This window comes from Poromitra crassiceps (assembly GCF_964638095.1).
Source record: "Poromitra crassiceps genome assembly, chromosome: 9".
NCBI classification, from domain to species: Eukaryota; Metazoa; Chordata; class Actinopteri; order Beryciformes; family Melamphaidae; genus Poromitra; species Poromitra crassiceps.
Genome location: NC_139630.1, coordinates 10,342,005 through 10,362,770, shown reverse-complemented (window position 1 = coordinate 10,362,770; position 20,766 = coordinate 10,342,005). Strand labels below are relative to the sequence as shown.

Sequence of the window (20,766 nt, the reverse complement as noted above, 5' to 3'; positions counted from 1 at the left end):
CTGAATCATTGACAGTGGTGGTGTAGTTAGGGATTGTTTGTTGTTGGTCATGATTGACGGTCCGCATCAACAGGGCTGAATCATTGACAGTGGTGGTGTAGTCAGGAATGTCATACCGAACCGACCTGGATAGCTAGGCTTAGATAGTGAGGTAATATGCAGTTGTGCGGAGATAGTATGGAGGGGGGTGTTTCCAGGACGCTGGATTACACTGTTAAGCCTTCTTGAGGTGTCGTGGGCCTAACTTAACGAAACGTCGGTGAAGGAAGGTGCCCACTTGAAAACCCCAATGACATGCTTCATACTGCTGTTGGCTAGGGTAGGTAACTGGTGATTTGTGTCTTGTTAATTAGTTTGTTAGCCTGTTAGCTTGTTTTATTCTGGATTGGGCTTCTAAATGTGTTTTTCCTCGGATTTTGGCACAAGGGATAGTAACATCTTGTCCTGTGTATTAATTAATAAAAATTAGAGAAAAAGTAAATATAAAAACAAAAATGAGAGAGCAGGTGAGAAGCATGACCTACGCGGAACCAGCATAGGTGCAACTGCATCATTAAACCAGTAGGGTGGAACCTAATTAGACGGAACTGATTGTGGGGAAGTTCACTAACAAAACAGAGATGTCAGGACAAATAAAGAAACAAAATAAAATAAGAAAAATTGGCTCGGTTACACAATGTCTCCCTCGCTCTCTCCCTCTCTCTCCCTCAGACTCTCCCCCTCTCTCTCTCTCCCTCAGTCTCTCCCCCTCTCTCTCCCTCAGTCTCTGTCCCTCTCCTCCTCTTCCTCAGTCTATCTCCCTCTCCCTCTCCCTCAGTCTCTCTCCCTCAGTCTCTCTTGTGAGCCTCAGAATGATGACATCATCACTGATGACAAAATCACTGATGATACTGATCAGGTCACCCGCACGGGTGCTCTTTACACCCCCTGAAAGTTTCAGCCCGATCACACGTAAGACGGCATAGCTGTGGCCGGACAAAGTTCTACAGAGTCCACATTGGCAAATTGATAGGTAACACTTTACAATAACGTACACAAATCCTATAGTAGTTACTGATAAACTAACCATTAACTAATCGCCAGTTAATCATTCGCTAATGAAAAATTTGGCATTAGTTTATCACTAGTTAATCATAGTTAATGAGTAGGTAGTCATTAGTTAATGATTAGTATCTAATTTCCTGAGTAGAGTAGTTAATCAGTACCTAATGATTACTAAATTTCAGCTCGTGAATAGAGTAGTTAATCATTACTTAATGATTCCAAAATGTCAGTGCGTGAATGTATTAGTTAATCATTAGTTAATCTTTTTGTGTACCCTATTGTAAAGTGGTGCATCATACTCAGTAGTTTATGAATACTGAATCATTACCTGTCCATTAGTTACTCTTTTCGCACCCTAATATAAAGTGAAAGATATCCTTATCAAATAATCACTCCCTCCAGGTGAGATTCGAACCCTGAACCCCAAGATTGTTAAATTGTAAGTCTGGTTCTCTACCATCTGAGCTAACCAGCCTGTTGCTTGTTCGAGCCATACTATTGAATGTAGAGCCTGAGACCAAGTATTATAGTTTAAAGGTATATTCCACCCAAATACTACTTTCTGTCCAAGTACTTACAAGCAGTGTTGGGAGTAACTAGTTACTAAGTAACTAGTTACTGTAACTTAACTACCTTTTTCAGTAACTAGTAATCTAACTAATTACTTTTTCAAATTCAGTAACTCAGTTACAGTTACTAAAATAGTAACTGGACTAGTTACTAGTTACTTTAGGACATGAAAATAACGGACAACTTCAGAGGATTACCCAGTTTCTGATCCTCAGACCTAGTCCGGGGAAAGAGCTGCAGCCAGAGCCCCAGAGGCTAAGGACCTTGATAGGCTATAAGCCTCCCCAATAAGCGAATGTTCAATGCCACACTGTGGCACAGCAACACTAACATAATGTGTGCATTAATAACAATCGAAGCGGACTTTTAAAAGTAACGCAAAAGTTACTTTCCCTAGTAACTAATTACTTTGAAGTAACTGGTAACTTTAAAGTAATTAAATTACCTTTTGAGAGAAGTAACTAGTAACTGTAACTAATTACCAATTTTCAGTAACTTTCCCAACACTGCTTACAAGTACTTAGACATAAGTAGTATTTGGCTGAAACATACCTAAGTACTTGGACATGAAGTAGTATTTGGATGGAATATACCTTTAAAACTATAAGTATTTGGAGAGAAGGTAGTATTTGGGTGGAATATATCTTAAAAACTATAAGTACTTGAACAGAAAGTAGTATGTGGATAGGACATAATACTTAGTCTCTGACTCTACAGACCTATAGTATGGCTCTACCAAGTAACAGGCTGGTTAGCTCAGATGGTAGAGAACCAGACTTACAATTTAACAATCTTGGGGTTCAGAGTTCGAATCTCACCTGGAGGGAGTGTTTATTTGATAAGGATATCTTTCACTTTATATTAGGGTGCGAAAAGAGTAACTAATGGACAGGTAATGATTCAGTATTCATAAACTACTGAGTATGATGCACCACTTTACAATAGGGTACACAAAAAGATTAACTAATGATTAACTAATGATTAACTAATACATTCACGCACTGACATTTTGGAATCATTAAGTAATGATTAACTACTCTATTCACGAGCTGAAATTTAGTAATCATTAGGTACTGATTAACTACTCTACTCAGGAAATTAGATACTAATCATTAACTAATGACTACCTACTCATTAACTATGATTAACTAGTGATAAACTAATGCCAAATTTTTCATTAGCGAATGATTAACTGGCGATTAGTTAATGGTTCGTTTATCAGTAACTACTATAGGATTTGTGTACGTTATTGTAAAGTGTTACCAATTGATATACTAGTAATCTCGCACACTACTTGTGCTCGATTCCTGGGCTTGCGGTGCCGCGTCTATGTGCCGACAGGCTGCAATGCCGATAGCCCACAAGCAGAACCAGCTGAGCGAGGCGGCGTGCAGCGTGTCGGTGGACCGGCTAGAGCTAAGCTCTCCCAGCCCCCACGTCTAAATCTAACCTCCCCCCACGCTTAAACCTAACCTCCCCCAGACCCTAACCCTGACCTCTCCCGTCCCCCACGCCTAAACCTAAGGTCAGCATTGCGGGTGGTCGGCATAGCGGATGGATACCAGGCTCACCCGCTGCGCGGCCTCACCCACCCTGCAGCTTGCGCACTGCGCATGAGTCTATTGCAGGCCAAGCTATTGCTTCTAGCTTCTAGCTAACCCATGTGTGTTATATTGACATACAAACTTCAGTGTTTCAACTGACATGAAGGGAGGAGATAAAGAGATGTTTTCACACCAAACAGTGGACTCCCTGTGAGAAACTGCCCTGAGAACTACATACCTCCAAGGCTGTTTTCTGTTTGCATTCACACTGTCAATAGGAACTCTGAAGTGACGTAAGCATGCTAACCTCTACTAGTAGCCTCCCAGCAAAGTTCACAGGGCATTGTCTACTTTAACAGTTAGCTAGCTAAGGTTAGCTTGCAAAAAAAAGAAGTTTTGATGTTAGTATTGCCTCAGGACATTTACAGAAGTTACTGTAGACCAATCAATGCATTATGTCTGGAAAACTGGACCACTAAATACAATACCTACCTACCTACTGTATCTATCTACCTACCTACAGTACACCTACCTACCTACCTACCTACCTACCTAATGGTTCCTTTTGTGGCTGGTAAAGTAGCCTCCCTACCCTAAAGTTGGAGCAAAAAAAAGTCAGTTAAAATGGCTTTCTAAGAACTAAGATTGTTTTCAGTTCTTGCTGTTTGGATCAAAAGGAGGGAGTTCCTCCAACTGTTTTTAGAACTATGAAGAAGTTCCTCCAGTCCGAAAGTGCCTATGACATAATTGTCGCATGTGTGTGTGTGTGTGTGTGTGTGTGTGTGTGTGTGTGTTAGAGAGAGAGATATGATGATTTATGACCTACTATCCAGCCCTGGTTTAATGCACCAGCTTACAGGGGCTAAGCCCTGGTGCCCAGGAGTGAAGGGGCCCAAGGCTCAGAGAGGGGAAAAAATCAGGGGAAAAGATATGCCTCGTTGCGTGTGCGTGTGCATGTGCACGTGCACGTGCGCTCACACTCACATATGTGTCCATTATGTGTGAGAGAGATGGATATTGGCCTATAGGGAGCCTCTACTGAATGTCCAATCAATGTGGAGCGCAGCAAAACACATGTATTTTCCCAGATCTGATGGTTGTAGTTTTTTGCCATTCTAAGTGGTCTTCTTTAGCAAGATTTGTCTTTAAGCTTTTTGGGTGTTGTTTATGTATTTTCTGCTTTAGCTTTTCCAACTATTTGTACACAGATATGGTCATAATAATGATCCATGGCTACCTTAATACGGCCTTGCTACTATCTAATGTTTTGTCCCCCCAGAGTTTACCAGGAGAGGTCAGAGGTTCCCAGTGGTCAGTCTGCCCAGGAGCCTCAACCAGACCTGGACTCCATATTTATGGTGTGGAAATGAACAAAAACACGTTTGACTTCACCAACGAGTCGAATACAAAACAAAGATTCTGTCTCCATGCTGCACTCTTTAGCCCAGCGGGCTTTCAGTCTATGATGGATATGATGTTGTGTTCCATGATTTTAGTAAGAATGTTTAATTCATATGATTCTGTTCCAGCTGCTTGAGGAGAACATCATCACCTTTGTGAAGAAGGAGCTGAGAAGGTTCCAGAGGGTTCTGAGTCCAGATGAGCCAGAATGCTCAGAGAGTCAGAGGGAGGATGAGGAGGAGGTGGATGGTGAGGAGGAAGAGCAGAGGAGGAGGAGCAGCAGAGAGGATTTTCTAAACATCACACTGCTCTTCCTGAGGAGCATGAAGCAGGAGGAGCTGGCTGACTCTCTGCACAGCAGTAAGATGCTTTCAACAGCTTTAACATGATGGAGATGGGACATGGTGGAAAATGAGAGAAGGATTTAAATAAACAGGTTCTCATTACCAGTGCGTCAAAATACGTTGATTTGTCACGCGCCCCTCGATGTCATTATTGCCAAGGTGAGGTACGTTCTTCCAGCACAGACACCGGCTCTCCTTGTTTCTTTATCGCCCTGCTAAGCAAAATAACCAGGAAGAGAGCCGAGCTCTGACTCTCTTCCTGCTTTTGGTCGAGGAGGTCGGCCGCGACCAGCTGCAACTGGACACGGCTACCGTCTACTGTGGCTACCGGCTACTGTGGCTACCGGTGGCCCGGCAACATTTCAGGGGAGCCACGGCTCGAATCCAGGGTAAATTTAGGCAAACACAACAACTTGGTTGGGTTTAGAGAAGTACAATAACATTAGTTTTAGGCAACAAAGCACATTTTAGTTGGGTTTAGGCAAGTAAAACAACCTTAGCAACCAACAAAAGCAACTTGGTTGGAGTTATGGTTAACGTCAGGATTTGAAACCGGTCTCTTACGACGAGAGAGTTACAAGCTGGGAACACTACAGGTCTGCCTCTCCCAGCACTTCTCCCTATTCACCTTATTCTTCGCCCATGCAAGGACGCTTCTGCATGACGTCATTTCGTAATCGTCTTTCCGGTTTTAGACACGGAAGTAGATTACGACTACCGTAGTCACTTTTAGACTTGCCAAAAAGCTGTTTTCAAGCTAAAAAAAAACTGTTTTAAAGTTTTAATATTTTTCGGGTGAGAACGTTACATACCGTAATTCTGCCAATAAGAGCCCGGGCGCTTATTATGCTAAAGCAATTTGGACCCGGCGGTAAAAGGAAGACCCGGCGGCAATTAGAGTCAGGCGGTTATTTCCATTTGGGCATAATTGAGCCGGGCGATTATTATTTTTTGAACAGAAATGCCTCCTCAGCAAAAATGGAAAGTATCAAATTGCTTATTTAAACCAGTGAGATAGTACTTAGTACACACAAGAGGCTAGGTACAGGCAGTTTAAACCAGTAAGATAGTACTTAGTACACACAAGAGGGTAGGTACAGGCAGTTTTGAACATGCCTACTGTAGTATTGTACAACGGACTGGAATGAACGAAAACAATTGATAGCCTTCGTCTTCATCGCCATCATCATCCAACTACTGTATCAGTTCATTGCTCTCCTCTTCTTCCTCTGCCAAGCAGCCATACCATATTTTAAACAAGTAACATTAGCCTACCGCTCACACATTCAGTTGATTGTGTTTCATTGGAAAGAAGTCATAGCAACGTTATTAGTCTCGCTTGCCAGACACTCCCAGCAAAGCAGAAGGCACGCTAACGTAGCTAGCTACCAAGCTAACGCCAACCAAACAAACAGCACTGCAGCACTAGCGTTAGACAAAACAAGGAGACTTACCAAATAGTAGGTAGATGCCAAGTTTCCAATACATGTCCAGTATAATGGGTATAATCCATACTGCATTTATGATCGCTGTTCCGCTGAGAGAAATGCACTTTTACAAGGCACAACTGAGCTACGTTAGCGTAAGTTGCCCACTGCTCCTGGTTAGACAGCGTCTCAGCACGTTGCCTACAGGAATCCGTAGCATTAAACAATGCGGTATGCATACTTGAAACATGTCGGTTACAGCATGTATAAATAAAATATAAAACTGTCTGACAGGATGAAACTTCCGCCTGACTTCCTCCAAAACAACGTCATTACCGTTTCTTGCTCTCTCGTGCTTCGGGGGTGTTCGGTAGCTCGCGGCTTGGTTCGTGACGACAAAAACAACAATAACAACGGTAACCAAAAAAATATTCCATTTCCGGCCCCGGCGGCAAAAAGAGGCAGGCGCTTATTATGCTAAATCAATTTAGGCCCGGCGGGAAATGGAAGACCCGGCAGCAATTAGAGTATGGCGCTTATTAGAAGAATTACGGTATATATGTGACCAGTTTATCAGAATAACGCCTATTTGGAAATCTTTAACGAGCAGCGAGGACCGGGCTGACACCGGTCGGACTAGCTATCTGTCAAACCCTACTGTAGTAGGCTACTGGCAGTGAGAAAACACTGTCGATGTGCTTTTGTAACTAACGTTAAATGCCGACCGGGTACAGTCATCAGCTCCTCGCAGCAGTAACGGTATGAACATGTAACTGAATTTGCCCGCAGTGTAGCTTAATTCTGAATGTTGCCAAACTTCATTCATTATTATAGTGACGTTTTGTTTTGAAATTAACCGGAAGAACAAATACAATTGCGTGTAACACGGAAGAGAGAAAAAGTGGGCGTGGTGAATAAGGTGAATAGCGTGACTTTGACCTACTTAGGCCTCAGACTGTTATTACATTCAAGACCACTGGGGGTGGCCACGAGGTGACCTCCAGACGGTCCGGTGGTTCTTCTTCTGCATATTACGATGTGAAGGTACTCTTTCTCGTTCGCAATAACGACGCCAAGGGGCTGTGACAAATCAGCACATTTTGATGTACTGGGAGTGAGAGCGGGTTGATTTAAATATATACATCTAAATATTTGTCAAAGGAGACCAAATCAGTTCAAGATTAAAAGGTAACTGAGCGCAATCTCTGTGAATAATCTGATGAAATAATGTTATTATCTCTGTCAAGGAGGAAATGTTTTCACCTGTGACTCAGTTAGTTTGTCCGTCTGTCTAAAAGTTGGGCATAGATTTGCACCAAACCTGCTGTGAAGGCTGGTTATGGGTCAAGGAAGAACTGATAAGCTTCAAGGTCTTCATCAATCTGATGAAGACCTTGATGCTCGAAACGTCACTTTAATCTTTTGCTGCTAATAAATAACTGTAAATGGAACCCTGCAGTGTGCAAGCTGTTTTTATTCATTTTTTGAAGATATACATTTACCAGGAAATGTTCACGTCTCATGTTTAGTGAAACATCCACTCATTGATGCTATTTGTTGTTTGTTCTTTCAGAAACTCTTTCTGCCATCTGCCAACGTGAACTCAAATGTAATCTGAAGGAGAGGTTTCAGCGTGTGTTTGAAGGGATTGCTAAAGCAGGAAACCTAACTCCTCTGAATCAGATGTACACAGAGCATTACCTCACAGAGGGAGGGAGTGGAGAGGTCAATGATGAACATGAGGTCAGACAGATTGAAGCAGCATCCAGGAAACCAGCGAGACCAGAAACACCAATTAAATGTGAAGACATCTTTAAACCCTTACCTGGAAGAGACAAACCAACCAGAACATTGATGACAAAGGGAGTGGCTGGCATTGGGAAAACAGTCTTAACACAAAAGTTCACTCTGGACTGGGCTGAAGACAAAGCCAACCAGGATATACAGTTCACATTTCCATTCACTTTCCGAGAGCTGAATCTGCTGAAAGGAAAAAAGTACAGCTTGGTGGAACTTCTTCATCGCTTCTTCCCTGAGACCAAAGAAGCAGGAATTTGCAGGTTTGACCAGTTCCAGGTTTTGTTCATCTTTGACGGTCTGGATGAGTGTCGACTTCCTCTAGACTTCAAGAACTATGAGATCCTGACTGATGTTACAGAGTCAGCCTCAGTGGACGTGCTGCTGACAAACCTCATCAGGGGGAAACTTCTCCCCAAAGCTCGCCTATGGATGACGACACGACCTGCAGCAGCCAATCAGATCCCTGCTGAGTGTGTTGACATGGTGACAGAGGTGAGAGGGTTCACTGACCCACAGAAGGAAGAGTACTTCAAGAAAAGATTCAGAGATGAGAAGCAGGCCAGCAGAATCATCTCCCACATCAAGACTTCACGAAGCCTCCACATCATGTGTCATATCCCAGTCTTCTGCTGGATCACTACTAATGTTCTGGAGTCTTTGTTGAAAACCAAGAAGAATGAGAGAGAGAAGGGAGAAGACCTGCCCAAGACCCTGACTGAGATGTACATCCACTTCCTGGTTGTTCAGTCCAAACTACAGAACGTCAAGTATCATGGGAGAACTGAGACAGATCCACACTGGACGACAGAGAGCAGGGAGATGATTCTCTCCCTGGGAAAACTGGCTTTTGAGCAGCTGGAGAAAGGCAACCTGATCTTCTATGAAGCCGACCTGACAAAGTGTGGCATTGATATCACAACAGCTTTGGTGTACTCAGGAGTGTTCACACAGATCTTTAAAGAGGAGTGTGGGCTGTACCAGGACCAGGTCTTCTGCTTTGTACATCTGAGCATTCAGGAGTTTCTGGCTGCTGTTTATGTCATGGTCTCATTCATCGACTCTGGCATCAATCAGCTGTCAGAACCACAATCAACCTCCAGAGACAAATCTCAGGTAATTCACCTCTGCCAGAGTGCTGTGGACAAGGCCTTACAGAGCCCAAATGGACACCTGGACTTGTTCCTCCGCTTCCTCCTGGGTCTTTCACTGCAGACGAATCAGAGACTCCTGCAAGGCCTGCTGACACAGACAGCAAGTAGCTCACAGACCAATCAGGAAACAGTCCAGTACATCAAGGAGAAGTTCAGGGATGTTCCTTCTGCAGAGAGAAGCATCAATCTGTTCCACTGCCTGAATGAACTGAATGACCGTTCTCTAGTGGAGGAGATCCAACAGTACCTGAGATCAGGACGTCTCTCCACAAATAAACTTTCCCCTGCTCAGTGGTCGGCTCTGGTCTTCATCTTACTGTCATCAGAAAAAGACCTGGAGGTGTTTGACCTGAAGAAATACTCTGCTTCAGAGGAGGCTCTTCTGAAGCTGCTGCCAGTGGTCAAGGCCTCCAATAAATCTGTGTAAGTGCATAGCAAACTGGATAGATGCAATATATGATGTGATCTTTAAAACAGGATAGAAAATACATAGTAAAGTTATTGTTTGTCTACATCACTAATTCTTCAGGCTGAGTGGCTGTCAGCTGTCAGAGAGAAGCTGTGAAGCTCTGGCCTCAGTTCTCAGCTCCCAGTCCTCTAGTCTGAAAGAGCTGGACCTGAGTAACAACGACTTGCATGATTCTGGTGTGAAGATGCTTTCTGCTGGACTGGAGAGTCCACACTGCAGACTGGAAACTCTCAGGTCAGGATAACTGTTCAACAGACACATTAAATTTATTAGCCTATATGCACATTAATGTCAGTGAAAATACCTGAGTGAATGTTATTGACTTTAAAAATCCATACAGTAAGTTAGGCCTCCAGCTCAGTGGTGTAGTGGAGGGTAGAAGCAGGTAGACGCCGTCTACCTACTTATTTTTCAGACAGCTTTGCGTCTACTCACTTCTAAAGCTCATTTGATGCGCCTCCATTCAAGTTGTTTCTCTTTTCTGCCTAAAGTCTCTGCCGGGCAGCCGGGCAGATTGAGATTCCACCAGGAAATATTGCATTACGACCGCGAGGCGAGGTGGACACTGCAGCTGGTCGCAGCCTGTGTAGTGAACGTCTGTGTCCACCAGAGGCGTCCCAGAAGCGGCTCTCCGCTCTGCTCTGCTCCACTAAACAATTCGACCTGTGTATTTTCGCTCCTCTCTTTGAGTTCCATCAAGCAGCACAGAGCAGATCAAGCTGGGCAGGAATTCACGAGAATTATCTAATAAAATGTCCTGTCGATCTTCTAAATAGAACTCGTTACTGTATGTGACGGTGAAACAGTCACATACAGTAACAAGTTATATTTCAGACAAACAAACAGTCATAAACAGTCACACATTGGGTGCGCAATTTAGCCTGCTATTCATAATAATGTATCCCTCAATTACTTGAATGCTTCCATTATTTTGGCAGCTACTTTGGTTCAAATTAACTTAGGCCATGTCCACACGGAGACGAGTTTAGGTGTATCCGCTAAAGTTTTTTCTCGTATAGACGTTTCGTCCAGACGGAACCAGCGTTCTGGGAGTATACGTTCTGGGAGTATACGCTAATTTTTGAAACCGGGTCCCAAAGTGAATAAATCTGAAGACGCCACGCTTGCATTTCCGTGTTTACAACCCATACGCATCTTTCCTGAACCGATGACGCCATAGCCCCACCTCTCTCCGCCAGCAACAATTTAGGCTTACAGTGCACTAGCGTTCGTGCTACAGCAGCTACTGAGCCTCTTAGGGTTCTTGCAGCAAAATATAATGCTCCTCTATTACCACCGTCAGCAACAAGTGGACATGGAGAACAGCGTGTACAACATCCTCAGGGCTCCACAGCTGACTCTTCCCATCCACCCCTCCCCTCCCTTCATGGATATTTCCCAGAAGGCTTAGCGGCGGCTAAGTTTTTACAATAACACAAACAAAATGAGGCTAAACTTGTTAGATATAAATAATATTTATTTTGAATACAACATGCAATTCTGGAATATTTTAATATTGGACAAAATTAAATGAAATTAAATGTAAACCCTGAGTGTAACGGACATACTCGGGATGCTCTATATATATCCCTCGCAAATACAACGTGAATAGGGAAGTGAGAGGTTTGACCAGACGTGGCGCCACTTACCGGCCTGGCATATATACTACAGCGTTTTCAGTGGTAGTGGTTTCATGTGGATACACACATTTCTTGAAACGATTGCGTGTTTATGGAAAACTTTTCTTAAACAAAAAAAAAAGATTGCTTCCGTCTCCGTGTGGACATGGCCTTATGAGTTGGTTTGAAATGTGTGTATCAATGAACTAAATTCATTAGCCTAATGTTCAGGTTATAGTAGCCTAATTGTTCTCATTGTTACATTGTAGCCTATAATTCAATCAAAATGTTGTTTTTGTAGACACCAATAATGACTGCCCAGCAAAAGTAGTTGAGAGTAGTAAGTATAGTTAAGTAGGCTATATATATTGATTGATTGATTGATTGATTGATTGATTGATTGATTGATTGATTGATTGATTGATTTTTTTATTTGAGTGTCATGCGCCTTAAGGTGCCCAGCCCATATGGTCTTACAAGACACTTTCTAATATTTACAATAGCCAAGATGGCCACACAACAAATCATAATATACGTACAGAATCAAGAAAAGAAAGGGCATTTCACTGAGACATTCACTTTCCAGATACAATTATACTGAGTACAATGTTCCCTGTCTTAGTCGCCAAGCATTTTCTATAAATCTGGCTAAAACAAAAAAGTCCTTATCAAAAAGCCAACTCAACATATAACCTTCTGACAGCCAAAACACATAGGATTCTTCAACTGGATCTTCTCAAATAAAGGATAACTCAAATCAAATCATTGGGACAATGAAACACATAATGAAATTCATCCTCCACAACACCAAGATCACAAAAAACACCCAAACGCAACTCTTCAGAAATACATTTATATCTACCTACCTCAATTGCCAGTGGTAGGGTACCAGTTCTTAACTCATTGAGTGCCAGCCACTTTTGGAGAACGGACAGTGCCAGAGTTTCAGAGCGTTTTCCGTGATTTCTCGAGGCCCACAGAATATTGTGTGATATTACTATGTAAACACTGAACATGCACAATGAACGATGAGACTCTATTGTATCAGCAGCAAAAAAAAGTTTATTGATACCATTTTCCGTTCTTTAGTTATGAGCCGGAGAAGATAGGTTGTTTTGAGCAAAAAGACACGTTTCAACTTAGAAGCTGAGATAATTAGCCTTTTGTGAAATGAAGCATTTCAAGCACATGACTGACTCTGAAGCTAATATTTTCTGATGTAGTCACACCTCAAAAATAATTTCCTGCAATAAAACAGTGAAAACAAAGGAATTTTGTTTGGCAAAATAATATTTTTTAGCTGCAACCAGCAGCGCTGGCCCCTGTGTGCGCTGTTGGTTGCAGCTTCTTGCTGGTCTTGATTTACTGCTGGTGGGCATCAGATATTGTAGCTTGCGTTTGCCAATCCTGTCCTGCTGTCTGGGTCTGTCTGGGTTAGTGTATGCTGCCCTGCGTGCCCCACCCCGCTCAACTGCAAACCCCACCTCCGTGGGTGTGTCTCTGGTGGCTCTGTGTTGCGTTTGCTCTGCACTGAAAAGTCCGCTACATCCAGCTTTTTTACAGCGTTCCGCGTGTATTTGTCACCGGCTCCCATGCTTCCAGTTGAGAATAATAACAACTCCACAACTAATCATGCGGATGGGCTATCGCAGCGGACACGGAGGGGCTAAATTGTGGCAGCAGATTGGCTGCTGGCTGCAGGCACAGCTAACGTTATGCTTCATGCATATCGATGCAAACGGATGCCATTTCCGTTTCCCCATGACTTCTCTATTTTTTCCTCGCCTTTCTGTAATCTGGAGAGCACTGTCGCCACCTAATGGGGTCTGTAAAATAGCTTTTACATATTCAACATCCACGATACTTTCACAGGTATGGCTTTGATCCACGTCCCACCGTCAAAAAACGCAATTGACGACAGCTATCGTCATTGGCACTCTACGTTAGTATTTAAATTGACGACGCCTGTCGTCATTGGCACTCAATGAGTTAACTGAGCACATAGGGACCTCTGTCCTCTTTTTAGATTTGACATTATATATGGTTCAGTAAAATAATCTTCTTTAATTTGGACATAATTTCTGAGCTTTGGTTTCTTCCAAATCTCCTCCATCCATTGTTCCTTTTAGATCTGAAACAGTTGTTGTTTGACTGTAGTTACATTACACTGTAGATTATTCATAAAAATCATATGTAAATCACAAAATGAAAATATTGCAGATACCTCTCTTGACCAAGGATAACTGTGTGCTCTGTCCCAATTAAATATCTTTTTGGTCACCCTATCCTCTGGCAACTGGACAAGGCGGTTCCACAAACGAGCCGTTACACCTCTCTGCTTAACAAGACATGACTCCCATCCCATATCCCCTTCAACAGCCACCTTCGCAGTATATTTATGCACTCCAAGAAAGCATCTCATGGCTGGACTCTGATAGTATTACAGTCAGGAGCATCCTCAAACCCCCACACTCCTGCAACATCAAATCAAATGGAGCCAACCATTGAATCATAAAGTATAGAAAACGTTGAGAAGCCTAGGTCAGGACATGGTTTCATTTGACTCATCACAGAGCCTAATGCTCTTCCTGCAGACTCTGCCAGTACTTTTCTTCCTTCTGAAAAGCTCATGTTTTCATTGAAAACAAAACCAAGATATTTATAAGAGGAAGTGTACATTAAAGGCATTGAACCAAACTGAAATACATAATCACTCTGCTTTACACATTTTTGTCCTAAAATGTATAATCTGAGTTTTTTCACTGTTGATGGCAAGTCTCCATTTACTGCACCATGTGCTCATAATATTCAACATTCTTTGTAAATTAACCTCTTTCTCAGCAATCAAAACAATATCGTCCGCGTACAACAAAATACTAAAGTTATTGTCAATTGGTATACCTAAGTTGGCCTGCTTGATTTCTTGAGCTAAATCATTAACACATTGAGTGCCACAGCGCTTCAGTAAAATTGTCTGGAGCCTGTGCCAGGTTCACTTCCATTCAGTTGAAAACAGCTATAGAATTTTTTCTATTAGGGCTATATTGACAGGGCTGGACTCTAATGAAACATTGGACACTCCTGCTTCTCTCAAAGAAGAAATTTTGTTTCTAGACAGTTCCCTTATGAAATGACAGCCTCTGAAGGAAGAGCACTTTCAAGGGTTTTCTGCTGTTTTTTTTTTACTTTTCGAGATAAACACACTTTTATGTAAACAAAGGTCACAGAATGAATTCTGCTTCAAGTGTGATAAAATGCTATACCTAAATGAAAGGGTGGAATGTCTACTTTACCTTGGGGGAGAAAGTATGTAAAAAGAATGTTTCATTTATTTTTTACAAATATTTGAAAACAGCTTAGTCCAACTTCAAGACGCTGCTTTTTATGGCATCAAGGTGTATGTTGCAGGCCATCTCTCCATAAAGAAACATGATATCAACTTCTTTTTTTTGATGATGAAAGTACACTTCCTAAGCTTTCATTTGGTGTGTAACAATCAAATATTCCACCACAACATTTCATGCAGTGTATTCTTTTCTTCAAAAAAACCTTCAAAGTAGTTTCCAAATAAAACACATTTTTATGCATAGTATTTTCATAATAGCCCACAGAATGAATTCTGCTTAGAGTTGAACAAAATGCAATACCTCAAACGAAAGGTTGGAAACTCAACTCAAGTCAATAACAAAAAGTATGTGAAAAGAATCTTCCATTTATTTTCTACAAATATTTGAGAACAGCTTTTTTTTTCTTTCTTTTTTTCAAAAGAACCAACACATTTTATGAAAAAAAGGCATACACATGACTGATGCTATTACTGTGTTACAACTGCTACTATTCTTGTTACAGTAATGACACTGCTATTGGACTGGCTGAAGCGGGGGTGGGGGGGGGGGTTTGGTGGGGGATGGGTGGGGGGGTGGGGTGGGTCGGAGGAAAGTATCACTGTGAGTGATACTCGAAGTAGCACGGGTACAGGCAGAGAGGTACGTGGTCACAGCTTGGGCAAACATACTTGGTCTCTTTTCGGAGTCCCTTGGATGCGCAGTGGGCACATTTTCGATACATTGTTTTTGTTTTGGTGGCTGGGTCTGCCACTGGCAGTGGCACATGCCCCGCGAAGTCCACATCCAGCCTCGCTGAAGCGGACCGTTTGCGTGGGTGGACTGGTGTTCTTCCTGGAAGAGGAGGTTGGGGAGGGGCTGGAGGAGGAGGGGGATCTGTGGTCCAGGATTTGACCACAGACAGGATGAAGTCTTTCAGGGTTCTGCAGCTGGTCGTTGGGTTGCGTGCCCTGTACACAATGAACGCGTTGCTCATTGCGATCTGCATCAAGTACATTACAAACTTGGAGCTCCATTTTGCAGTCTTCCTGATGAATGGGTAATATGAGATCTTCTGGTCCAGGCGATCCACACCACTCATGTACTGGTTGTACTCGACCACGCATGCTGGCTTCCTCTGGGGGACTCTCTCACTGTTTCCTTTTTGTCTCACCGCCACAGTTGTCATCTCATCCTGGTGGAACGTAGAAATCATCCGGACGATGCGTTTGTCTCGCCATGCCAGGACCATCACTGTGTCATTGTGACGAGCGCGTTGTTCACCTACTGCCAGGTCAGACGTGGTTACCTCGCGGATGGACGGCGGTTCTCCCCTGTTCACACGGAGTGTGCCAGCTGAGTGGATCTGGAGGCCGAGGAGAAGACGACACATTGACTCGCTGTTGTAGAAGTTGTCCATCCACAAGCGATATCCAAAACCCTCAAGGCCGGCAATCAGGAAGCGCACGGTGTCCTGCAGGGTACTGTGAGTTCCACAGTATGGCTTCATGGCATAGCAGTAACCATTGGCTGAATCACACAGAATGTAGCTCTTGATTCCATACTTGGTGGGTTTGGCAGGATTGTATACACGAAAACGTAGTCGTCCTCGAAAGTGCAGCATCCCTTCATCCACCGAGATGTTTTGTGATGGCTGGTACAGCTCCTTGAATTTGGAGAGGAGCAGATCAAGGACAAGACGAACCTTGTGGAGCCGGTCAAGATTCAAGATTCAAGATTCAAGATTCAAGATTTTTATTGTCACTCCATGGTACAAGTACCACGTGTGAAATTCTTGTGCAGTGGACTCCGTTTACGACATAGTACAAATAGGCAACAAGCAATAAGTAATAGGCAATAAGAAATAGGCATCAATAAGCAATAAGACAGCAATAAGGCAATAAGAAATAGGCATCTTATAAGCAATAAGACAAGTCGGTGGCTTATACGACAGTGGCATATTCATTGCACATAGGTGCACATGTCATGTGCATACGTTAGACGTGTTCAGACATTCCAAATTCGACGTTTTATACATACATGTGCAAATAGCATGTACCTTATTAAACATACACTTAAATTTACAATTAAACGTTAGGCACCTTATTAAACATACACTTAAATTTACAATTAAACGTTAGGCATCCGTAAGTAGCAGCTGCAGTACGGTACTGCGGTACGACTACTGCACTATTTGTGCATATTTAGGAGTCTCGTGGCCTGCGGGAAGAAACTGTTCCTCAAGCGATTTGTGCGTGTTTTTGGAACCCTGTATCTCCTCCCTTAGGGTAGCAGGGAGAACAGGCTGTTGTGGGGATGGTTTGTGTCTTTGATGATCTTCAGGGACCTCCTGAGGCACCGCTGGTTATACAGTTCGTGCAGTTCTGGCAACTCGTCTCCTGTTACGTGCTGGGCCGCGCGCCTCACCCTCCGTAGCGCCCTGCGGTCCATGGTGGTACAGTTCCCGTACCAGGCGGTGAAGCAGCCAGTCAGCAGGCTTTCAATGGTGCCTCTGTAGAAGTCCCTGAGGATTTCTTTCCTTAGCCGTGTATTCGCTGTTGGGCCTTTTTGACAACAGTGGCGGTGTGGCCGGCCCAGGTCAGGTCCTGGTGGATGTTGACTCCCAGGTACTTGAAGCTGTCCACCCTTTCCACCACTGTGCCGTTGATGGTGATTGGGGGGTGTGTGCCCCCCCCTCTCCTGTAGTCCACAATGATCTCCTTGGTCTTGGAGACGTTCAGAGAGAGGTGGTTGTCCTGGCACCATTGTTCCAGGACCCTCACCTCCTCTCTGTAGGCCGTCTCGTCGCCCCCCGAGATCAGCCCCACGACTGCTGTGTCGTCTGCAAACTTCACGATGGTGTTTGAAGTTTGAGTCGCCACGCAGTCGTGGGTGTAGAGGTCGTACCAGAAGGGGCTGGAGACGCACCCCTGGGGTGCTCCTATGCTGATGGTCAGCGGGGAGGAGGTGAGGTTGCCCACCCTCACCACCTGGCGGCGGTCTGTCAGGAAGTCCAGGATCCAGTCGCACATCGCTGTGTTTAGTCCCAGGTCCCTGAGTTTGCTTACCAGCCTGGAGGGTACTATGGTGTTGAATGCTGAGCTGTAGTCCACGAACAGCATTCTCACATAGGTGTCCTTCCCCTCCAGGTGGGACAGGGCGGTGTGGAGCACGTGTGCCACTGCATCCGCTGTGCTCCTGTTGGGGCGGTATGCAAACTGCAGCGGGTCGTGGTCCGGGGGGAGTGTGGGACGGATCTTTGATATGACCAGCTTTTCAAGGCACTTGCTGGCTATTGGTGTGAGGGCTATAGGGCGCCAGTCATTGAGGCTGGTCACTTTTTGCTGTTTGGGAATGGGGATGATTGTTGCTGCCTTGAAGCAGGAGGGAACTCGTCGGAGGGAGAGGGACTGGTTGAAGATGTCTGTGTACACGGCTGCCAGCTGGTGGGCGCAGGCCTTGAGGACCCGCCCAGGGATGCCGTCCGGGCCGGCCGCCTTGCGTGGGTTGATACGCAGGAACGACCGGCACACTTCATCCTCAGTGATGGTGAGGGGGCGGTCTGTGGGGGGTGGAGGGTGGGTGGGGTTGGTGGTTAGGTGGGAATGGGGGGGGGTGCGGGTGCTGAGGGGTGGGGGGAGGAAGGGGGGAGGGGAGGTGATCGGGGGGTGGGGGGGGGAAGGGGGGTGGGGGAGGTGATTGGGAGGGGGAGAGGAGGAGGGGTGGTGGGGGGGCGGCGAGGGGGAGGGGTGATGGGGGGGGAGGAGGGGAGGAGAGGGGTGATGGGGGGGGAGAGGTGGGGGGGGAGGAGAGGAGGGGGGGTGGGGAGGAGAGGAGGGGGGGTGGTGGGGGGGAGGAGGGAGGGGGGGTGATGGGGGGGAGGAGAGGGGGAGAGGGGGGGGAGAGGGGGGGGGGGAGGAGGGGAGGCGCTCTGGCAGAGGGGTCGAACCTAGCGTAGAACGCGTTGAGTTCGTCCGGTAGGGTGGGTGACGTGCTGGGGTTCTGTCGTTTCACCTCTTTGAAGTCTGTGGCAGCATGGAGCCCTCTCCACAGGTGTCTGGGGTTGTTAGTGTCCAGTTTTGACTCCAGCTGCCTTCCATAATCTCTACGTGCTATTTTTATAGCGGTCCGGAGGGCATATTGTGCCTGCTTGTATTGGTCAGTTGTGCCAGAGCTGAAGGCGGTGGTCCTGGCGTGAAGGGCAGCCCTGACGTCGCTGTTGACCCAAGGCTTTTGGTTCGGCATTATTTTGACTTTTTTTGTGGGGACTATGTCGTCGGTGCACTTCTTTATGAAGCATGACACCGTATCTGCATACTCGCCCAGGTCTCCTGCAGCTTTGAACTCCTCCCACACCACTTGGTCAAAGCAGTCCCTCAGGATGTCGTCTGATTGGTCTGACCAGCAGTGGGCGGTTCGGAATGCTGGGGGTTGTCTTTTTAGTTTTTGTTGGTACCTGGGTACAAGTAGGATGGAGGCGTGGTCCGATTTGCCGAAAGGGGGGCGAGGGACGGCTTTGTAGCCATGTCGGATGTTTGAGTAACATTTGTCCAGTGTGTTACTGCCTCGCGTGGGGAAGTGAATGTGCTGATACAATGTGTGCATTCTGCCTCTCAGGTTTGCCCTGTTAAAATCCCCAGTCACCACCAGGGCCATTTCGGGTTGTTTTGTCTCCTGTGCACTGATGGCGCGTTGCAGCTCTTTCAGTGCGACAGTCACGTTCGCTTGTGGAGGAACGTATACACCCATGATGGTGACTGTTGTGAATTCCCTCGGACTCCAGAACGGCACGCATTGTACCATTACATATTCAAGATCTGCTGAGCAGTGTTTCCCAATGTCTGTGGTGTTTACACACCAGTTTTCGTTAATCATAAGACATACGCCCCCTCCCTTCTTCTTACCGGATTGTTCGTTTCTGTCTCCTCTGAATACACTGAATCCTGGTAGCGCGATAGAGTGGTCCGTTGTGTCAGGAGTAAGCCAGGTTTCCGTTAGGCACAGAACATTGCATCGCGCTATGTCTTTTTGGTATTGTGCACGCGCTCTTAGTTCACAAAGTTTATTCTCCAGCGATTGAACATTTGCCAGCAGTATGCTTGGGAGAGGTGGTTTATCCGCGCGCTTCCTCAAGCGGGCGAGAAGCCCCCCTCTCTTCCCCCTCCTCCAGCGTTGTTTTTTGAGTTCAGGAAAATCCGTAAGATCTGGGGCTTGCCAGTTGCTGTTGGGATATATCCGTTCTTTCCTGATTTTGATCAGCGTGTCCCTGTTGTATTTTATTCCGACGCTGATTTCCATGTTATATCCGCTGGTGTCCGTGCCTCCGTTCTCTGCCTCCATGGCGGGGGCGCGGGGCTGTTGTTTGTTGTTGTTTTTTGCATGCGAGCGGACAAAGCGGGCAGAGCGGGTCCCCGCCGTCGCGGTTTCTTGCAAAGAAAAGTGCGAAGACGCCACTATCTACACTATTCAGTTACACTGTTATATACAATAGATATTTACAAAGCAAGTCGAAGCAACGAAATCAAAACAAAACGCGTTTACACTGGAATACAAGCCTATTTGTCTATGAAGTCACTAGAGCTCCCTAGCGAGTCGCCTTCTCCCGGCGCCATCTTCTCCCGGTCGCTGCCATCGACCTCCCGATTGTCGCTGAAGTGGAGAAACCGCCAAATGAGCTGGAACCTGTTGCGTGGCATTGTGCTCCCGAAGTATGGTGTTTCAAGCGCCACATCAACAGACCAATACTCTGCCCAACTCGGCTTCTTGATGATGCCAGTAAGGAAAAGCAATCCCAGAAACCGCTTCAGCTCCACCAGGGTCAGCGGTTGCCAGGCGTTTACCCTGGAGTATGGCAGACACAGCTCATCTACGACAGCAATGCACTGTTCCGCGTACTTGTTGGTCTGATCGACAATGAGCAACAGCAGCTCGTCGCAGAGGAACAGTTCCACAAAGTCGACAGGCTTGTCGGACTGCAGTGATGCTGCCGCACTGGGACCTGGCACTGCGGTGAATGGCAGCGTTTTGGGGCTCCAGTCAGCCATATCCCGCCAGCTCGGAGGATCCAGGGAGGG

The 20,766-nt window shown here is 45.4% G+C and overlaps 1 protein-coding gene across 1 annotated transcript in view; it reads left to right on the top strand.

Moving 5' to 3' along the window:
- Nucleotides 1-20,766, top strand: part of LOC310782161 (NLR family CARD domain-containing protein 3-like) — a gene marked incomplete at its 3' end in the record, with an annotated part of 80,320 nt that overhangs the window by 12,632 nt on the left and 46,922 nt on the right. Inside the window, exons 3-6 of the mRNA XM_083642851.1 lie at nucleotides 4,438-4,516; nucleotides 4,688-4,919; nucleotides 7,904-9,704; nucleotides 9,811-9,984. Of these exons, the coding sequence (XP_083498977.1) occupies nucleotides 4,438-4,516; nucleotides 4,688-4,919; nucleotides 7,904-9,704; nucleotides 9,811-9,984 (2,286 nt within the window). The remainder of the gene's footprint in view (nucleotides 1-4,437; nucleotides 4,517-4,687; nucleotides 4,920-7,903; nucleotides 9,705-9,810; nucleotides 9,985-20,766) is intronic.